At 52.4% G+C, this 20,584-nt stretch overlaps 1 protein-coding gene across 4 annotated transcripts in view; it reads right to left on the bottom strand.

Annotated features, from left to right (window-relative positions):
• The window catches only part of ANXA6 (annexin A6), a 46,730-nt gene extending 28,948 nt beyond the window's left edge, over positions 1-17,782 (bottom strand). For 2 of the 4 annotated variants that reach the window (XM_032337271.1, XM_032337273.1), the window contains exons 1-6: positions 17,643-17,781; positions 7,913-7,956; positions 3,160-3,250; positions 2,380-2,474; positions 1,753-1,866; positions 332-422 (exon numbers count right to left, since the gene is read on the bottom strand). In XM_032337271.1, the coding sequence (XP_032193162.1) occupies positions 332-422; positions 1,753-1,866; positions 2,380-2,474; positions 3,160-3,250; positions 7,913-7,930 (409 nt within the window). In that variant the 5' untranslated portion in view covers positions 7,931-7,956; positions 17,643-17,781. Of the gene's footprint in view, positions 1-331; positions 423-1,752; positions 1,867-2,379; positions 2,475-3,159; positions 3,251-7,912; positions 7,957-8,167; positions 8,188-17,642 lie in introns of those variants that run through there. The other 2 variants (XM_032337274.1, XM_032337272.1) reach the window with 2 other exon arrangements.
• Positions 17,783-20,584: the final 2,802 nt, after the last annotated feature.

The raw sequence follows: 20,584 nt of genomic DNA, 5'->3' as shown, positions 1-20,584 counted from the left end.
CTGGAGAACGTCCTCCAGAATTAAAGTCTGATTCTTGTTACTTCATTGTGTAACAATGTGTTATCATCGTGTTGACCTGCGTATTGTCTGTATCCCTTGTTATCTCACTAATCTGTACATTCGAAGAGGCAGGGACTACATGGGTTCTGCCCACCACCATATTCTGAGAACCTAGAACATTGCACAGAGCAGCTATTTCTGACAAGGAGAAACGACAGTTAGATCAGAGGGCAAGAGGAAAGAGGGCGGATGGGTAGCCTTAGCGTCCCTACTCTTGGAATTACCCTCATTTCATAGCTAAGTCCTGAATGGCCCCTCCTGCCCATCTCACCATCTTTGTATGCTGCCACCAGCTCGTGGATCTGCTCATTGGTCCGAGAAGCCAAGATCTCAATGAGACACTTCTCATCGGTGCCGATACCCTGGGAGAACAGAAGGGACATCGGAGTCAGGGCTGGGATGGGAGGCCACCAGCAACCATGGGTTGCCTTCCTAGAGTGGCCAGAGCTATGACACTCCCAACACTCAGGGTGCCCCTACCACAGCTCTTGGGCACCAGACTGGAGCTGCTGCCCTGAGACTCAGAAGACATAGGTTCTAGTCCTGCCTCTGCCAGCAGCTTGCTTTGACCTTTCATTAAGAAACGTCTTTCTGGGGACGCCAGGGTGGCTCAGTTGATTGGACGACTACCTTCGACTTGGGTCATAATCCTGGAGTCTCAGGATCGAGTCCCACATCGGGCTCTCAGCTCCACGGGGAGTCTGCTTCTCTCTCTGACCTTCTCCTCACTCATGCTCTCTCTCATGGTCTCTCTCTCAAATAAATAAATACAATCTTTAAAAAAAAAAATGTCTGGGGCGCCTGGGGCGCCTGGGTGGCTCAGTTGGTTGGACGACTGCCTTCGGCTCAGGTCATGATCCTGGAGTCCCAGGATCGAGTCCCATATCAGGCTCCCAGCTCCATGGGGAGTCTGCTTCTCCCTCTGACCTTCTCCTTGGTCATGTTCTCTCTCACTGTCTCTCTCTCAAATAAATAAATGAAATCTTTAAAAAAAAAAATGTCTTTCTGGGCCCCTGTTTTTTCATCCGTGAAATGGAAATTATGCCAGTGGCTCTGCCAAAATCAAAAGGAGATTGAAAAGGCGATCTCTCTCATCGTTAAACTTACAATATGGCAAGTAAATTCATGTTGAACAGTCATCTGGGACAAAGGTCAAGGCACTTTACAGACAATAAAGTGCAGATGCACTGAAGGGCTTTGCTTTCTCCCCACTTGCTAGGGAGCCACCCTCTCCTTCAACCAGAGCTAGCCACGCTTCCTGACCTGAACACACTCCCACCATCTCTGCTGACCTCTTACCCAGCTGGAAGGACCCTCCCACTCTGATCAACCAAATCCTCCCCGGGGCTTCTGGGTGTGACTTGATCTCTCATCTTCCGTGACGCCTCTCAAGCCACCCTGAGCCTGCCCTGCTGCCCTCCTTTAGTATGCCCTTGGCCTTGGAATGTTGGGCACAACTTGTCTTTATGCCCCTATATCCTGCTTCCTCAGGGCTGGAAGCTGCTGTGTTGAGGTCTGTCTCCCGCCAACATCTGTCCCACATCTGGCCATCTGAAGGAGACCGTGGCACTCCTCTGGGACAGGGTTTGAGCCTCTTACAGCTGCGCTCTGTGAGTACTTGCTGCAGAGACCAGAATCTGCCCCACACATCACACCCCCACTCAACACACACGCAGACCCATGCTTCCTTACCGAGATGGCGTCTTTAATTTCCTTGGCATCACAATAGGCAAGTGGCCTCATGAGACCCACAATCAGTCGTTCAAACTTTCCCGTCAGCTCATACTTCAAGTCAGCAATGAGGTCCTGGGTCGGGGGTCAGGGGTGGGGAGGGAGAAGGAGATGGAGGAGGAAGAGGAGGAGCACTTAGGATAAGAATTACATTTAAAGAGCACCTGCTCTGTAAGGCACCAGGCTACGTAAGCCCATGGCAGTGTCAGTCTGGGAGGTATGGGCTCTCATCAACCCTAAGAAATGGGTGTAGAGACGTCAGGGAAATTGCCCAAAGCTACGTAATGAGCAGATGGCGGTGCAGGAGTCAAGCCCATGGCACCGGGCCTCTCCCCGCAGCACTGTTTGTTCCCTTGCTTATGGGGTGTCTCTCCCACCATCTGGAAATCCACGGGTGCACACCTCGCCGGTCCCCTTCACCTGTGGGCACCAGCACCCAGCCAGTGCCCAAGCACACAGCAAGTACCATGGATGTATCTGTGGCTGAATGGGGCCTGGCTAGCACGGAGGCTGAATGAGGATACAACAGGAGAGACCCTGAATGAATGCACAGGCCCGCCCCACCTGCCCCGCGGTCGCCATGGTTACCTTGCCATAGAGGGACTTGTAGCTCTGACAGATCTCCTGTCGCTGTCTGTTGCTCCGAGAAGTGATGAGCTCCAGGATGGCCTCCTTGTCACTGCCTGGAAGACAGGAGGGCACTGGTGACCCTCTCCCAACCAGCCTCCAGGAAGCCCACCAGGACTGCTCCCTGCCGTCCTCAGCACCAGCCTTCTCTGTTCATCAGGCGGGGATGTCGGTGGCGGAGGATCTATGGAGACCGGTCAAGCCCCGACTGAGAAGGATCACAGCACCCACAGCATTTGGGCTCAGAGGGCCTGTGATCCAGCCCCTCATCAGACCTGTTAGGAAAATGAGTCCCAGAGAGCAGCAAGGACTCACTTCAACTTTCACAGTGAGACTTGGCTTAGAAAACCCCAGGCATCTTAACACCCAAGATAGGGTTCTTTCAACAACAAGAAAAATAAAAGAGAATCATCAGCATCAAGCTCGGGTTAGCAGATCCCCCCAAGGGGAAGGCAGGGCTGAAGCTTCCGGAGGGGACCTTCCAAGGAGCTTTCAACTCCATGAGGAAGCCCGGGCTAGTTGTCAAGTTGCGTGGCAGGCCTGCAGGAGAAGATTCTATTATTCCTTAGACCTTTGGGTTGGTCTGGAATATTTCATTAGAAAATGATGAAAAATAGTAAAAACGGGAGACAAAAGATGAGTGAGCCCATCTCCACACCTTACCCCCACCCTCGCCCCCAGACGGGCTCTGGCCTGGGCCCCCATGGGGGAACGCCCCCACGCTGGTGACTGAGCACCCACCAAAGCCCTTCATGGCGGTGTACAGGGCCTCGGCATCCTGGCTGGGGTCAAAGTCTGGGAAATCGTGAATGGAGCCACGGTACTTGGCACCCTGGGGAGAGAAAAAGCAGAAGGTAAGCCGCTGACCATGGCCTTAAACGGGGTTCCCAGCCCCAACCCCCCGATCACACTCTCAGCCCTGGCAATAGGCAGAGTCTAGGCTGAGTTCCCTTCCACCGAAATTAAGCCCTGACTACAGGAAGCCCAAGCAAGGGTAGGGACAGCTCTCCCTGGACCCTCCTGCCACAGCCCATCCCGAGGACTGCACCCTTGCCCTGTGGGACGGTGGGTCCGTCCAGCCCACAGCACAGTACAAGCTTCCCAGGACCCAGGAGGGAGGAGAAAGCCAGGCTGAGTGCAAGGGGTAGGAATGATCCCTGTAAGAGTTACAGGAGCTCCTCATATTTTTATGGCACTTTACAGTCTACAAAGCCCTTTTGCCTCCTTTACTGGGATTCCAACTTGCAGAAGCACTTAATATTATCTGTATCACAAAAACACAGAAACTGAGCCCAAAGAAGGAAAGCGTCTTGCTGAGGGCCCCACAGAGCCCAGATCTCTGGCCCAGTCCCCTCTGCTCTCCAGCTCCAGCAACCTTCCAGCCACTGGCATCTGAGGGTGAGGTCATGGCCCAAGGGAAGCCCGGAGCCACCCTCAGAATCAGTGCCAAGAAAAGATAATGCCCCTTGGGCCTGGTAAACTGAGCTGGCAGCTGGCATCTGAGGACAAGCTGGCTGGGTCTTCAGGGTGAACGGGAGGAGAGGCAGGGCCAGAGTATCTCAGACATTGAATCTGAATGCACAATGGGCTGGTTCACAGAGAAGTCAGATGTGGGTCAGCTACATGACCCCAGAGAAGCAAGGGGCTGGGAGGGGGGCTGAGAGCTAGGAGGGCTAGGGATGCCGGAACCCATGGCACGGTGAAAGGGTGCTCAGCCTGGGCCAGCCCCAATGCAAAGGGCAGAAGATTCAGGAAGAAAGACCTGCCCCTGTCTTTCATGAGCTTTGAACCCAGAGGAGAGAGACAAGCACACAAATCAGCATAGAACTATCACTGATACCCTAAGACGGAGGCAGGGTGATTTGGGAAAATAGTGGAGGCCGATTCTGGCTAGGGGAGGGGGCCAGGAAAGGCTCCAGGCAAGGACTGGGGTGGCCCACATACAGTGCACCTTAAAGGGGTAAGAAGCAAGTGCAAAGATGAGCCTCCAACCACCTCCTGTGTCTCCCGGTGCGCACAGTGAAGGACCTGGCCAGACGTGTGGCTGCCCCCTGGTTTGTCTGCAGCTGCTGCTCCTCTGAGGTATGCATGCGTGGGCGCAGGGTGGCTATTTAAAGTTCTGACAGGGCGGGTGACCAGAAAGGGACACGGCCCTCTTCCCGCCATCCGTGAGTCCCCTGCAACCCGATCGCGCCCTTGGACACAGGAGAAACGCGGGCCAAACACCCAGACCAGAAAAGAGTCAGTCCCTTTAGAAAGCCCTAGGATTGTCTGTCTTGCTCACGGATGCCTCCCAACTCCTGGCACAAAGCCTGGCACAACCAAGCCCCCAATGAATATGTTTCCCAGAGGGACAGGCACAGGAATGGATGAATGACCGAGTATATTCTGAGCAGAATGAATTAGATTTCCTGGCTGGGACATCTACACTGAGTCCTAAAGGACGAGTGACAGCGGGGGGCCCCAAAGGAGGGGGCAGTGGACAGAACAGCAGAGAGGGGGAAGGCTTCATTCAGCACAGTCAAGCCCTGGAGGCAAGAGCAGGCGAGAACATCGGGGAGGCCGCCCAGATTCTTCAGCGCTCGGTGCAGACACCCCAGGTCGCCAAGACCGTGGGACTCCAAGCTGCCAGGAAGGAACGAGAAGAGAAGGTGGAAGGGCCGAGGCCTCAGCAGCCAGCCCAGCTCCCCGCCAGCTCCCCGCCAGCTCCCCGCCAGCTCCCCACCCCCAACAACTGCTGCTCCTCCACCTCAGCCGGCCCCTCCTTCCACAGCAGGCAGCCGGGCCAGGGCTGCCACTGAAAGATGAGGCCATATCCTCCAGGGGGAAGGGAATGACTGACAGGGAGCTGGAGCCAAATGTTCCCTTCGAGACCGGTTTAGTGAGGAGCGAGGCCAGGTTCCCAGGTGTGTCTTTGCATAAGGATAATCAACTCTCCCAGGGGCCCTCGGGATCACAGCCACTAGAAGAGGCGGACATGGGGGGCCTTAGCACTGGTCACATTCAGAGGCACAGAGACAGGCCCTCAAATCACCCAGGCCTGGGTTCCCACGATCAGTCATCCTCACGCCAACCTGATGAAGTCTGCGACCACACTTCCCCGCCTCACCTAGATGGCCTGTGCTCCTCCCGCAGGCAGGATCCCGGCATTAGACACCATGACCCCAGGGATGGGAGAGCACAGAAGGGACTTTCCACCCTGAAATATTCAGCAGGTCCTGCTGCCAGCTGGTGAGCGGCCTGGGCCCTGGGGCTCTGAGGTCTTGGGACCCATCCCAGCTATTGCGGGAGCGGAAGCCTTGGCCTCTCCTGAGAGCCGGCTGCCAGGCCAGGACGCCTCCTCAGAGCTCCTGTGATCACACCTGACTGGGCCCTCATCTCTGCAGCGGCTGGAGTTCCGGGCACCAGTGCCTGCCCCTTTGCCCGGTCCCCAGTGTTCTCATGCCCCCAGCAAGTTCCACCCCAGACCATCCCTGTGGCATGAACGCCGCAGAGCCATGCGTCTGGGACCTTTCTGTCCCCACACTATTTTGTCACAACTGTGGGTCCCCAGTTCCCTTCTTCTAGAAGGAAAGACAGGGAGAAGAGCACCATTAACACAGCAGAACTAACTGGGGGGTGATCTGGAGCAGAGAAAAGAGGGAGTGCCTTATTCTGTGCATGTGTGCATGGGGGCGTGTGGGGAAAGGGGCGCACAAGATGCAGAACTGGGGTGTCCATAATTGGAAGCAATGGATACCAACTTCAGCTCAAGAATGGAAGGAAGACCTTGCTCAGACTCCCTGGCTTTGTTTCTGCAAACTCCTCTCTTGCCCAAACCCTTGCACTCCCAGTGTGCCAAATTACCTTTGTTGCCCACCCCCCCCCCACCCCCCGCAACACACCCTCTCCTCTCTGGCCATCTGTTCCAACATCCCCTCTCCCCAGAGCACATCAGCTCCCTATTCTCCCCCAGTAACTCTCCAGGACCCTTTCCCCGTTTCCTCCACCCGCATGCCCACGTAGCTCCCTTATAGCCTCCGCCAGGGCACGAGTGCCGTGTGTGGGGGATTCCAGCTCATCTCATGGGATGAGGGAACCCCAAGGCCCTGCCACTGTGGGACTCTTGCTTGCAGAATGTCTGCAGGCCCCTGGTCCGTGGCAACAAGAAACCACGGGTCAGCCAGGCCTGAGTATGGCCGGGAACACTGGAGCAGGATTGCAAAGACCCACACCCTGGGTCCTGGCCCATCTGCTCTCCCAGGATCTGCTCTGGCCACTCAGGTCTTGCAGAACCCTGCACTTTGAAGTCCTCCCAGGAAGTAGCTGCGGTATGACTACATACGGAAAATGGGGAACAGCAAGCTATGGCTTGGACCTTTGCCCGTAACCACTAACACTTTCTCCTCCCGGTCAGAGAGGCCACTTGTGCAAAGGACACTCCTCAGAGGGTGATAGGGAGGGGACTCTTGAGTACCGATCCTGCGTCACGTGACACACTGTGCTCTTCAAAAATTGTGAATTGATATCCTTAAGGCCCTTGTTCACTGGGTGACGAGTCATGAAAACAGAGGCCCAGAGAGGGTAATGAACTCTCCCAAGATCACACAGTATTTCTATTATGTCCATGGCCAGTAGCTCTGTGACTGAAGCGAGGAGCAAAAGGGGCCTAGTCAGGCGTCCCTTGGTTTCATTCTCCCTTCGCCATCCCAGCACTGTAGCAGCCGGATCTCCTTTTCTAATGCAAGCCAATGGGGGTCAGTCTCGGGTGAAGCTTGGCACAGGACACCCAGCTCTGCGCAAGGACAAAACCTGATCCTGGCCACACCCAAAAGTAAAAGCTCTGTCACATCTCCATTTCTACTGCCTAGCAAAGTGGTCCTGCAGCATGAAAGACGGGGGTGTCCTAAGCAGGGAAACTTAATTCCAGATGCATGTGACAAGAAACACCTCCAGCTCCAAAGCAGAGAGAACCCTCTCATGCTGGGGAACCACTTCTAAGGCCATGCAGTTTGGGTAGGACCAACTCTACCACCTGAATCCAGGTCACCACCAGTCCAGCCACTGAGAACGAAACCTAGGATTTGCCCTGGAATCACTTTATAAAGTGATATAAAGTAAATAAATTATATTGTTTCCTCCATGGTGGCTGGTGGCTGGAGTCCCAAATCAGGGAAGGACCACCCACAAAGGAAGCCACCCAGAGTAAGTTCAATTCACAGAGGCAGAATCCTGACAATATCAACTGGGTCCCTGGAACCAGCCAAACCTGAAGCCCTGGACTGTCAGTCACGTAAGCCAGTACACATCTCTTTCTTCTGCTTAGGATGTTGTGTGTGGTCACTGGGCACTTGCAACAGAAAAGAGTGTGACTTGTAACGGGAGCAAGCAAAGCCTAAGAACCTGTCCCGCTCCTTTCTAGAGAAAGGTACCAGAGATCTGCAGAGCAGACCTAGGGACTATAAGAGCCCAGGAAATGCAGACCACAGCCTCCAGGAGGGGAGATGCTCCTTACCTGTGCTGGTTTGGCCATGGTCTCAGGTTCTGCAGCAGGGAACACTGTGGGGAAGAAAGAGACCCATGAGATCTGGTTCCCTCCATGATTTCCCCCAATTTCCTCATCCTTCTAACCTCCCAAGGGAAGGTATGCTCCCCCTGCTGCTTTCCAGCTGCACCCAGCCCTTTAGGTTAAATTACACCCAGACCTGCCTTGGGGCTAGATGCCTTTTTCTGAAGACAATGGAGAGACTGGCCTGGTCCAGACACTCACACCACTATGAGAGAGGGACTGGGAACTGAGACAGGGCATGGCCACTGAGCACATGACTCTTCCAGGCCATGCAGGGCACTTTCCCACATGTCCCACTTAATCCTCACGGTGATCTTTCCCAGCATCAGATTTCCCCTTTCCCTAGAGGAGGAAATGGAGGATGGGAAGTCAGGGAGGTTGTGCATTTACCCAAAGTCACACAGCTTAAAACTGAATTCAACGAAGTGCAGATTCCAGAGTGCAAGCTATCTGCACCACACATGCTCTATGCTAAGTCACCAGGAAGGGTTCCAGAAGCCTGGGCTTAACTTTCTGCAGACGAGAATGCTCCAAGGGCTCTGGGCCACCTGCTGCAAATATCTGAAGGACTAGCTTCCGGTTCCGGGTAAGTCAGTGCGCATTTGCTGAGCATTTGCTCTGATTAGGCATTGCTCTGGCACTGAGGTAGAGCAATCAATAAAAGAGATTTTTAAAACCCTGCTTTTCTGCAGCTTACTCTATAATGGGTAAGAATAACAAATACAAATGGCAAGAAGTAAGGGAAAAAGATAACGCTTGGTCAGAAGAGAGTGACAAGGAGTAGTAGCCTAGGCCAAGTGGTCAGAGGATCACGAACCACGTGGCTACTGGGGCGGGGGGTGGTCAAGGGACTCAGGATGGCTAGAGGGGCAGCAGGGAATGGGGGCATGGGACCAGTGCCTGAGGCCATGGTAAAGGCTCTGGATTCTTCCCTGTGAGGACAAACAGGAGATAAGAGCTTTCAAAGAGGATGTTGAAGGGATGCCTGGGTGGCTCAGTCATTAAGCGTCTGTCTTCAGCTCAGGTAATGATCCCAGGTTGTGGGATTGAGTCCCACTTCGGGCTCCCTGCTCAGCGGGAAGCCTGCTTTCCCTCTCCTTGTCTTCCTGCTTGTGTTTCCTCTCTCGCTGTGTCTCTCTCTGTCAAATAAATAAAATCTTAAGAAAAAAAAGGGCGGGGGGGTGTAGCAGACAGGATCTAGAGGGAAGAAATAAACAAGTGTCTTACACCTAAAAAGAAATGGAGAAAGGGCTGTCACTGGCTTGGAAATGGGAAGAAAAGGGGCCCAGACGGGTGAGCACGCCCAGCAGGAAGGCAAAGGTCTAAGTGAAGCCATTCTCCCGAAACAAGAGGAGAAAGACGGGCCAGTCCTTTCCATTTCAGTCCGGACGGTACCATTTGATCTTTTTAAACCATGTCTGTGTATTACTTTTTAAAAATGAGAATAATGAACTCTATCTGGCTTATTCAGTAAGACCTACAAGGAGTTAGTTGAACTAGAAGAAAACCAGGGTGGCATTTCAGCTCAATGCTTTCCATTCCCCACATATCCCACTACCAAAAAACAAAAACCAAAAACAACAACTTAGGTGAACTTGGCCCTTCCTGACCTCAGCCCATAATCCTGCTGGGGACGGTGCAACACAGTAAGGAGAAGACAGGTTTTGGAGTCAGATGGACAGGACTAGACTGAAATACATTTTGTTACTTATTAGCTCCATGACCTTGAACACATTGCTCATCTCTGAGTTCAAGGTCACCTCATGGACAAAACTGGGGCTTGCCCTTTCCTGCCTTGTAGGGCTGTTGGAGGATGAGACATTAATTTATGCCAAGGGCAGAGCCCAGGACACTAGGCATTCACTGTATTGGTGGGAAGTTCTGACCCGGCTTTGTCGTGTTTGCCTGTAGCTCCAGTGCCTGATGGTGAGTCCCCATATAGTGGTCAGCAGACAGACAGGAGGTGGGGCTGAGGAGGAACAGCAGAGGACAGAGATCTGCCTGCAACCCCAGCAGAGCTGGAGGAAACACTGCTATTTCCCTGACAACCAGGGGCCCCTCTGTATAAATGTGCAACTCTCACCAGAAAGTGGAAACTCCCCCTGCAGGGGATGGGGAACCACATCTACCACAGGGTCTGGCCAGGAGCCAGCTCCGGCTTTCCCTGCCTGGGGCACGGTGTGGGCAGGCTGTGAGAGACCCCCAAGTCCAGCACAGCAACAAGGACCAAAGGAGGCCCAGGAAGTCCCATGGGCAAGGAGGGCTGAGGCCTGTCTCCTGCACCTCCACACTGGAAGCGTTTTCCTTTGGCCTTGTTGCTGGAAACTTCAGCTGCTGGCTGCAGCCCAGGTCTGTCTGGACAAGAGCCCCTTTTCAAGGAGAGACAGCTTGGAGGAAGGGCCTCTGAGTCTTTGGGAAAATATTCTCAGCTCAGAGAGCGGTTTATATGTGCTTCATGTAAGTACAGTCTTGTATATACACAGAAAGCAAGCTTCTTCCAGAACTAGATGTGGAGACTGCAGTTTAGGGGTGTGGGGGGGGAGGGAAGGGGACCTCTGTAGGCTCTGTGGACTCAGGAAAACTCTGGAACTAATCATAGCGGTGCTGTTTACCTGGCTTAACAAGGATCTCTGTTCTCTCCCAGAGCAACCTAGACCCTACCTCTCAAATTGGCTGAATAAAAGTTTAATGTACAATGTTTCAGAATCCCAGGGTTTCTTAAGCATCCACTACTTAACCAACTGAGCCACCCAGGCGTCCCTTTAAGCATCCACTACTACATCAGGCCCCTCACTTTCTGGGTGAGGTAAAGACATCTCAGGGAGGGTAAGTGACTTGCCAAGGCCCAGACCATGGCCAGTATCTGTGTCTCCGAGCCCCAGGTCCAAAGCCCCCACGCAACTGTGGACATTGGCTGCAACAGGAAGGACATTAGGGAGAGGCCAAAGAAAAAGACCTAGGTGTGGTTCCCAATCTGTCTGTAACCTCAGACAAGTCAGGTTCTCTCTCTGGACCTCGGTTTCTTCATCTATAAAATGGGGATAATATCACTATCTCTTCAGGCATATCCAGAGTGGATGAGAAAGGCTTTTATAGATTCCAACCATGGATTTTCACAGCAGAATCTCAGGATATCAGTCCCAGGAGGGTTCTTCCCTCAAACCTCCCCCTATCCAATATGCAAGTTTTATCATCCTGGCTGAAATAGCTTCTCAAGACTGGCAGCCATGGCCACTCTAAACCTGTGCCTCTCTCCTCCAAGAAACCCTGAACCTCTTCTGACCTGCCTATCCAGGAGGGCTCATCGTGGCTGATCATTCCAGAAATCCATTTTAGGGTAGAGTCTCCTAGCTTTATGCTACCATGGCCTGCCCCTGCCTTAGCCCTTTAGCCCACAAGCAATCATGTTTCCTTCCTTCCCCTTTGGGAGCTCCAGACTGATCCCAGGAGGAAAGCTCTGGGGTAGAGAAAACACCAGAGCTGGCAGGACATGTGTCTTGCCACTGGCCAAGTGCAAGATATGGGGAAACCGGGCACCTGGGTACCTCAGTCGTTCAGCCTAGGCCATGATCCCAAGGTCCTGGGATCGAGTCCCACATCGGGCTCCTGCTTGGAGGGAGGTCTGCTTCTTCCTCCTCTCACTCCCCCTGCTTGTGTTCCTCCTTTCACTGTCTCTCTGTCAAATAAATAAATGAAATCTTAAAAAAAAAATAAAAATAAAAAAATAAAAACACTCCCTTGTCTTAAAAAAAAAAAGGAAAGAAAAAAAAAGAGTTAGGGAAACCAAGAACTGGACAGGGGAAAGGTCTTGCTAATTTATGCAAGAGGCATGGGCTTTGAGGTTGAACCTTACTGTGAATCACAGCTCTGCACCACCCCCCTCCCATTTGTGATTTAGGTAAATTACGCTCACTGAATCTCAGTACCCACACCTGCAAAATGCACATAAAAATTATCCCAAAACACTGAGAAATAAATGAAACAGCAGATGAAGAGCCCTAAGCCCAGTGCCTATTATAAAGTAAAGGTTCAGGAAATGGTAGCTTTTATTATGATAAACCCAAACATTTACAAGGGAGGCAGCATGGCATCATAATAAAGAATGCAGGCTTTACAGTCCTGGCCTGAGTTCCAATCTGAATTAGAAAATTCCTAGTTCGTGACCTAGGGCAAGTTCTGTTATTTCTCTCGACTCAGTTTCTTCATCTAGAAAATGCTAATCTCATAAGGTTTTCTGTGAAAATTCAATGGGCCGATGCAGGTAAAATACTCAGCTGGTCCAGGAACACATTTAATGTTTAATATGGGGTGGCTTCTGTCATCCCAGTCACTTGTGATTGGTGGGGTTCTGGGCACAATGAGACATGGGAGTGCAGGACAAAAACACTACAACTTTCTAAATTTTTTTTATAACCTTTTCCTTTCTCATTGAATGTGTGATGTGTGTATCAAGTTAAAGATACATGTTAGGGGTTCAGGCCAATAGGTGGGCACAAGCAAGAGTCTGGATGTCATAGAATGAAGCCGATGGAGGAGAGAGGGAATATCAGACAGAACAGAAACACCAGCCTAAGAAGAAGCATTTTTGTCCTCCGAAGGTATCTTGCATGCATTGGAGGAAGAGCATGCTTTTAGGGTGGGAGGAAATACTGGGTATAAGGGGGCGAAACCAGACTGTGCAGGAAGGCAATTTGAGAAAAATCAAAAATAACATGGAAGGTCATGCAAAAACTCCCCCAGAACTCTGTACCCCAGGGGAGCCCTGGGAACTCTAACTTGAGCTGTGTCCCGTGACCCCCTTTAATCCCGTGACCCCCTTTAATGCAGGCCCTTGTTGCTCAGCACTGAAGGCCTGCGACATCCTTCCTGATTTATCTGCCTTCCCCTCTTTCCTTTTCACCCCTTCCCTGCCCCACCAAGCCAAGAACCTCTTCTACCAGCATTGCCTATCCAGCCTTCCAGCATCAAGCTTTCCATCCTGGCTTCATGAATCCCACCTGGGGAGTTTTTCCAATCTACCAAAGCATAAGGTCAACTCCCTGAGATTCTGATTCATCAGTTCTGGGGTGAGGCCTGGACTTTGGCAATTTTTTAAAATTTTCCTAGGTGATTCTTTCAACTCTTCCAGGAAGCCAAAAGGGATTTCTCTCTCCTTTGAACCCCCAGAGCACTCAGAAACCACCTACTTTTGACTGGCTTGGATTCAACCATTGTGGATTTCATCATTCCTTGAGTAGATGGAGGCTGCCTGCCTCCAAAGTATTCTAGGAAAAAAATCTCGACTTCAACCTCTCCAGGTTATGATTTCAGTCTGAGCAATTTTACAGCTCAGTAATTTGTAGGTAAATGATGGTAATGCAAAATAATTCTTACAGACGTGCTCAGTGTTCTATTTGGTGAAGGTCCAATTAATCTCCCTCCCCTTCCACCAGAAAAACCAGTTTGCCTCCATTTGTACATTCCTTTTAATAAAAGTGTCCACTGATCCTCTTTCAAGCTGGTCAGAACATCTGGCTGTCCAGTCATTAGTAAGTGACTAGAATAAAATTTTTGGCACGTGATCACTTTTCTATCTTCTGAATCATGACTTTACTATTTCTTTCTTTCTTTTTTTTTTTTAAAGATTTTATTTATTTATTTGACAGAGATCACAAGTAGGCAGAGAGGCAGGCAGAGAGAGAGGGGGAAGCAGGCTCCCCGCTGAGCAGAGAGCCCGATGATATCCCAGGACCCTGAGATCATGACCTGAGCCGAAGGCAGAGGCTTTAACCCACTGAGCTACCCAGGTGCCCCGACTTTACTGTTCCTTAAAGATTACTGTGTCTGCTTCTTTGCTGCACCCCTTACTACAGGGTGTGGCTCATAAGGATTGTTGGGTGAAATGCACTGAGTTGTTTTAATGCTCCTTTAGTGAACACTTTGCCCGGGGGGGGGGGGGGGGGGGGAAATCACACAATAAAAGGACATCCAGTCTAGGGGTCTTCAAACTGTGCTTTATTCCTCATTCTATAGCCAGGAGAGGCAATGACTTGAGGTTTAAGTACAATTTACCTAATGTGGTAAAGAAAATTAGTGATTAAGCAGGAGCTCAATTTTCAACAAAATCCTTACTGAGCATGTTCATTGGTAGGAGATGGGGATAGAATAAAAAAATGAGACAGCTGAGTCTCCCACACACACAACGCTGGCAATCTGCTGCTGTAATCTGTCATCTTTTTGATCCTATGTGCCACCAGTAACCAAGGAAAAAATAGTGAGTATTCGTCATGATAAAAATATATTTTATAAGCATGAGATTAAAAGCATATATAGTAAGAGGCCTAATAATTTCTTCCTGTACCCCAGAAAATGATCTTAGTCCCTCCCAGGACGTGTGCACTGGACTTCAGAGGCCCCAGGCCTGTAAGATGGGGATCCTTCCCTCCCCCTTTCCTGATGGCACCTCCCCCAGCCTGCGGGAAGATACTAGGACCAGCCCCACTGGCCTCGGGGAGTTAGCCTCTGATGAAGCCCGGGTAAAAGCCATTCCTGGCCCTGAGCCTGGGCACACCCCCTCCAGCTCGAGACAGGAGACACTCGGGTTTCTTAGAGAGCAATGTCTTTCCTGCTCCTGACCCAGAACCATTGATCTCAGGGCTGGGCAAGGCCCCAGTTAGATCATCAGAGGCTGCCCCAGGCTTGGAAGTGGATGGACCAGGGGTTTGAATCCCTGTTCCGGTGACTTTTGTGAGAGACAGAGAAGCGTAGTGCCTAACAGGACAGGGGCTGGAACAGCCCCTCCTGGGACTGAAGCCTGACCCGCTCTTCAGGAGCTGTGTGGCCTTGGGCAAGTACTGAGCCTCATATGTAAAACAAGATAAAGATAGCGCCTGTTTCAGAGGAGTCATGGTGAGGATGAAAAGAAGACACACCTAGAGCTGAGGAATTGGCCATGACTCATGGGAAACACACGTGCATTTAGTAGTATTTCTCCCCTAAACTTCAGAGCGCTGACGTTCCACAGCTGCAAAATGGACACGGCAGCAGCATCCAATCTATCAAGGGTTCAGCCTGGCAAGTTGCAAGGTTCAGTAAATAACGGACGTTACGATTTAATTATAACTTAAGAGGTCCCAGGACACCCATTTTACAGATGAGGAACCCAAGGCTCAGGTCACCTGCCTTCTCAAGCACCACACCCTTCCAGAGGACAACAGCAGCACTTGCTTCTCGGTGCCCTGCACTCTGCAGTTCACAAGACACTTTCACATCTGCCATCTTACAATCTCACGACGTGGGGACCAGCCTCATCCTCTTTTCTACAGACGGGTTATCTGAGGCTCAAAGAACCCAAAGACAGTCATTCCTCCCCAGCCAGTCTCTGTGGAAGCTTCTCAATCCCCGGCAGAAAGGAAATGCAGTGCGGCAGGATTCCAGGCCAAGAAGTTTACAAGCATAGAGGACTTGCCCCCCTCCCCCCAGACTTCCTCTCCACCATGGTGGGGGTGGCAGGGGTGCAGACAAGACTCGGACTTGCATGCTTAGAAATCAGGGTACAGACCACATCCTGCACTTTGTCCCCACCCAGGAAGTATCTTGGAGAAGCTGGGTGGGGTGAGGCTAAGTGATACCCCTGGGCCTCCCCAGAAAGTCCTAGAATAATGCAACATGAGGAGTCATGCAGCCCCAACCCATTTTACCAGCTGTGCCCTGGGCACATCTCTTGCCCCTCTAGGGAGGAAGGAACCAAGGCCTAGAGGGAGTGGGTGTGCCCACCCACCCACGCAGGGCGGGGCAGGGGGGTTGGAGCCAGGTGGCCCAAGGCTCCTGCTGGGTGCTGCAGTGCGGATGCTCCTGGTGCTGGCAGCTCCCCAACTCTGCAGAGCCTCTTCCACCCCTTCCCGGGGTCCGCTCCCACAGGTGAGGTCCCGCCCTTCCCCAGGACAACCCCCTCCTCTGCACACTGGTATCCACATTTTGCCCCAGCAAGAGCTATTGCCCTTACCCAGAAACCACAAATAGTTTGTGAATCCAAGCAGCCAGTACTTTGGGAACAAAGGGTGGAAGGCAGAGGAAGATGAGTGACTGCCACAGCTGCAGAGGGGGATGCAGGCCTCGGCCTCCCTCCCCAGCCCCACCCAACTCCCAGAATCCTAAGTCTTAGAACAGCTGAATCCTAGAGTGCCAGCGCTGGAAGGGGCAGGCGGTTCAGCAGCCTTTGCTATACAGATGGTTAACCAAGGCCCAGGCAGGGAAGAACCTTGCCCCAGGACCCCTCCAGCACCGGAACAGTAACCCTGCTTTCCAAGGACTCGCAGGCCAGTGCCCTTTTGCATGGCACAGGGCCTGCCAGCCAGAAGGGCACGGTCTGTGGGAGCTGCAGCTGGAAGGGTCATTCACCTGGAAGGGCAAAGCAGGGCAGGATATCCCTTCTGGGTCAGTGGGGTCAGCAATTTCAGGTGCGCTTTGGGTGCGGCAGGAGGGGGAAGTGAGTGAAAAAAAATGGCAGGCTGAGGAAACCCGAGTCCTTTGGCCAACCCCGGAGCCATACGTCCAAATTTGGAATAGTCAGAGAAGACCCGCGGGGCTTTAGAGAAAAGGAGGGGCTAGGAAGCAAGCAGAGGCTAGATTCTCTTCCCAAAGGACCCCTCCACTCCCCTTACAGGGCCTACCAGCATAGCCCAGGCTTGGCAAGTCTGTAATGAAGACCTCCCAAATCTGTAATCATTCCTTGCAGCTGACAAGTAAATCAACGTTAACGACAGCCATCATTTCCACGGAGAGGGGCTGGGTTTATCAGCTCCGGACTTGGAATAAGCTGAGACAGGGAGAAGGAAAACTGATTCAAGGTCACAGCTGCAGGTCGATGGAGGAGCTGGGACTGGATTCGGGGCACTTCAGTCCATTGCTGGTATTTTGGGAGTTATCTGAAGACCTAAGCTTCGGGAAGGCCTAAACTGGGCTTCCGGGGAGCAGGAAGAAGGGTGGGGCATATGCCCTGAGCGCCCAGCTGCGAGTCCCCTTCAGGCCCGCAGTGGTTCAAAGGGGAGAGGAGGTCTCCTGGGGTGTGAACAAGCCAGTCCCCCAAGGGTCTGCACTCCGAGAGCCCCACTCCCAACACACACAATCCACTTCGCCAGCGGCTGTGGAGGGTCTGCCTCTTCCTGCATGCCTCAGTCTTAGGCCTCAGCCACACCCTTCCCTGCGGTCCTTAGACCCGCCCCCCACCACCCCCCCGCCCCCGGTCCGGTTGCCCCCAACCCCAGGTCTTCGAATTTCTCTCCAGCCTCCCACCCCATCCAAAGCGCCGCCAGCATCCAGCGCTGCCTCCGTCCGAATGCCCCCGGCCCCTGGACCACACCCGCGCCAGAGTCCGCCCCGTCCCCCCGTGCCCTCCCTTCCACTCCCCTTCCCCGTTCCCCTCCCATCCCCCCAGCCTTCTCTTCAGCTCCCGCCGCCCTAGATTGGTTCCACTGCGCTCCCCCAGACACGTGCAGCCTGCGACCCTCTCGGGTTCCCGCCCCTGCGGTCCCCCACTTGCCCGCGCCAGCCACCTGCCTTCGCCCCACCCCGGAGTCCCGCGAGGCACAGGTCGGCGATGACTGGGCGTTTATCGCTGGTCCCCACGTTCCCTGCAGCCCCCAGGAGGGGGGAGGGTCCCCTGATGCGGTCCCCTCTCCCGCCTCAACCCACTCACCGCGCGGCGGAGGCTTCCTGTAGCGAACCGGCAGACGCGGGCGCCGACGAGGAGCTCGCAGGGTGAGAGCCCGTTAGCCCAGCGGTAGCAGCAGCCGCAGAGCGGGGCTGGCGGGGAGGACAGCGGGCGGCTCCCCAGCGGGACACGTGGCGCGCCCAGGCCAATCCGACTCGCCCCGCCTTCCCTCCTCCAACCCCACCCCCCAAGTTCATTCGCTCCTGGAACTTAGAATGTCACGGGCCAAGAAGGGCCTAGCCAGGAGAACCTAGGCAGTGCTCAGACCCCGGCCGAGATCTAGAGAATGTAGGGGGATTTGACCAAGGTCACACGGCCACTCAGGGCCAGAAGTCAGAGCTTCCAATTCCCTGATCTGGACATTTCCCCCCAAATTCCAACCAGTCACCAAAGCTTTATTGAGAAACAGAACGTCGAGACAAAATTGAGGCCGAGCACTTTATCTGCCTGATCGATTACATTCCACAGTAGCCCCGCCAGGCTGGTGACATTACTTACCCACTTTGGGGAGCGGGAGATCCCAGAGACGTCCAGTTATTTGACCAGTGTGACGCGGCTAGTCATTTGTGGAGCTGGGATTCTAACCTGGGCCTAGTGACTCCCCAGGGATGCTCACTGAGGCTTGGCTCTGGGAAGTGCGTAGTTCAGAGGAAAGGCAGAGAACAGCACTTAAAGCCAGGGCTGGGTGGAAAATGCTACAACACAGAAAATGATAAACGATTTGGGAATCCAGAGGGAACAGAATGGTTGTCCCCCAGGGTATTTGTTGAGACTTCCTGGGGGAGGTGGCCCCACAGTGAAGGTCAGTAGTATCTCCCATCCCCTATACCTCCATAGAAGCTCTGCTTTGGTGAAAAGGTAGACTGATGACGACCCGGGGCTGCCACTCACGTGCTGTTTGCATGGGCAAGACACTTAACTTCTTTGATTATAAATTTGCTCATCCAAGAGATAGTGACGATCAAAGCCTTGTCCAAGGGCTGTCCTCAATCTGTCACTAGTTCAGAGTCCTCCAAGCCTCCGGCAAGGAGACCTGGTTGGAAAGCATGTCCTTTCATCTGTTTGGAAGGGCCAAGGGCAGGCTGCTCCAAGATGGACCACTTTGGCATGAAGATTATTTTGAATTAAAACCAGATTCAGGGGCGCCTGGGTGGCTCAGTGGGTTAAGCTGCTGCCTTCGGCTCAGGTCATGGATCTCAGGGTCCTGGGATCGAGGCCCGCATCGGGCTCTCTGCTCAGCGGGGAGCCTGCTTCCCTCTCTCTCTCTGCCTGCCTCTCTGTCTACTTGTGATCTCTCTCTGTCAAATAAATAAATAAAATCTTAAAAAAAAAAAAAAACAGATTCAGGAAAAGCTCTTTATCTCCTAAATGTACAGTGGAAAGAGCCTGTACCAAGAAGAGAACTCTCTTTTTTTTTTTAAGGATTTATTTATTTATTTGAGAGAGGGAGAGAGTGAGAGAGGGCACGAGAGCACATGCTTGCACGAGGGAAGAGCAGAGGGAGATGGAGAGAATCCTCAAGCAGACTCCCCACTGAGTGTGCAGACCAACAGGGGGCCAATCTCAGGACCCCTAAGATGATGATCTAAGCCAAAATCAAGAGTTGGATGCTCAGGGGCACCTGAGTGGCTCTGTCAGTTAAGCTTCTGCCTTCGGCTCAGGTCATGATCCCAGGGTCCTGGGATTGAGTCCCCAGTCCGTCAGGCTGCCTGCTCAGTGGGGAGCCTGCTTCACCTGCTCCCTTGCCACTTCCCCTGCTTGTGCTCTCTCTCTCTGTCAAATAAATGAATAAAATTTTTTGTTTTAAAGAGTTGGATGCTCAATGGACCCACCACCCAGGCATCCAAGAAGATAACTTGTTTTTATTAACATATAATGTATTATTTGCCCCAGAGGTACAGGTCTGTGAATCATCAAACTTACACATTTCACAGCACTCACCATAGCACGTACCTCCCCAACGTCCATAACCCAACCACCCTCTTCCTACCGCCCCCCCCACCAGCAACCCTCAGTTTTTTTCATGAGATGAAGAGTCTCTTATGGTTTGTCTCCCTCCCAATCCCAACAAGAAGAGAACTTTTAATAAGACATTCCAATTTACCTAAACTTATCCTCATAACATGGCAAATTTTATTTTCCAGACATCTCTCACCTTCCTGCTAATAGTCTTCCTCAGAGCCCTACCCTACCCCCAGCTCACTGAAGTGTCATGTTCCTCAGTGTCTTCGGAATTTCCATGTCTGTATGGATTCCCCTTAAGTATGAAACTAAATTTGATTTTCTCCTGTTAATTGGTCTCATGTTCACTCTCACAGAAGACAGATGGTTAGGTCATTGTTACAATACAGTCTGGATAGTCGTAATCTATAAGGTGCAATGCTGGCTCACAGCAGATGAACCCAGCCCAGCCCATCCAAATGCGAGTGATGTTAAGTTGTAACCAGAAAGATGAATGGAATCTAGTTGGAGACTAAGAAGAAGTTAACATAATTACCTTATGATGAGATCTGTTAAAAATGAAACCGCTGGCGCGAAATAGTGTCATTGAGACTGAATTCATAAACAGTGGCTTGGGGATTAATCCTTAATCTGTTTCAACCTCCCCCAGAAATGTCATCTTAACTGGTCAATTAGGAATTTTTCAATCAGTGCCAATGAATCTGCCGTTGGAGCCCTCCAAAGAAAGATGAGATCATCTGCAGGGTAAGACTCTTTGCTCTAAGAGAGGGGGAGACTGGAACAATGTGGAAGAGGTAAGGATGGTCGCCAAGCTGTAGGAAGAGCATCTCAGCCAGAGGAAACAGCTGGAACAAATGCTCAGAGGCGAGTCGGAGGGGGGAGCAGGGCTGTAAGGAGGCCTGTGTGGCTGGAGTGGAGTGAGAGGGAGGGGGAGTACAGGGAAAACAGAGATAAGGAGGGACCAG

Source organism: Mustela erminea, chromosome 3 (assembly GCF_009829155.1).
Source record: "Mustela erminea isolate mMusErm1 chromosome 3, mMusErm1.Pri, whole genome shotgun sequence".
Taxonomy (NCBI): domain Eukaryota; kingdom Metazoa; phylum Chordata; class Mammalia; order Carnivora; family Mustelidae; genus Mustela; species Mustela erminea.
This window is presented reverse-complemented; position numbering and strand designations above follow the sequence as displayed.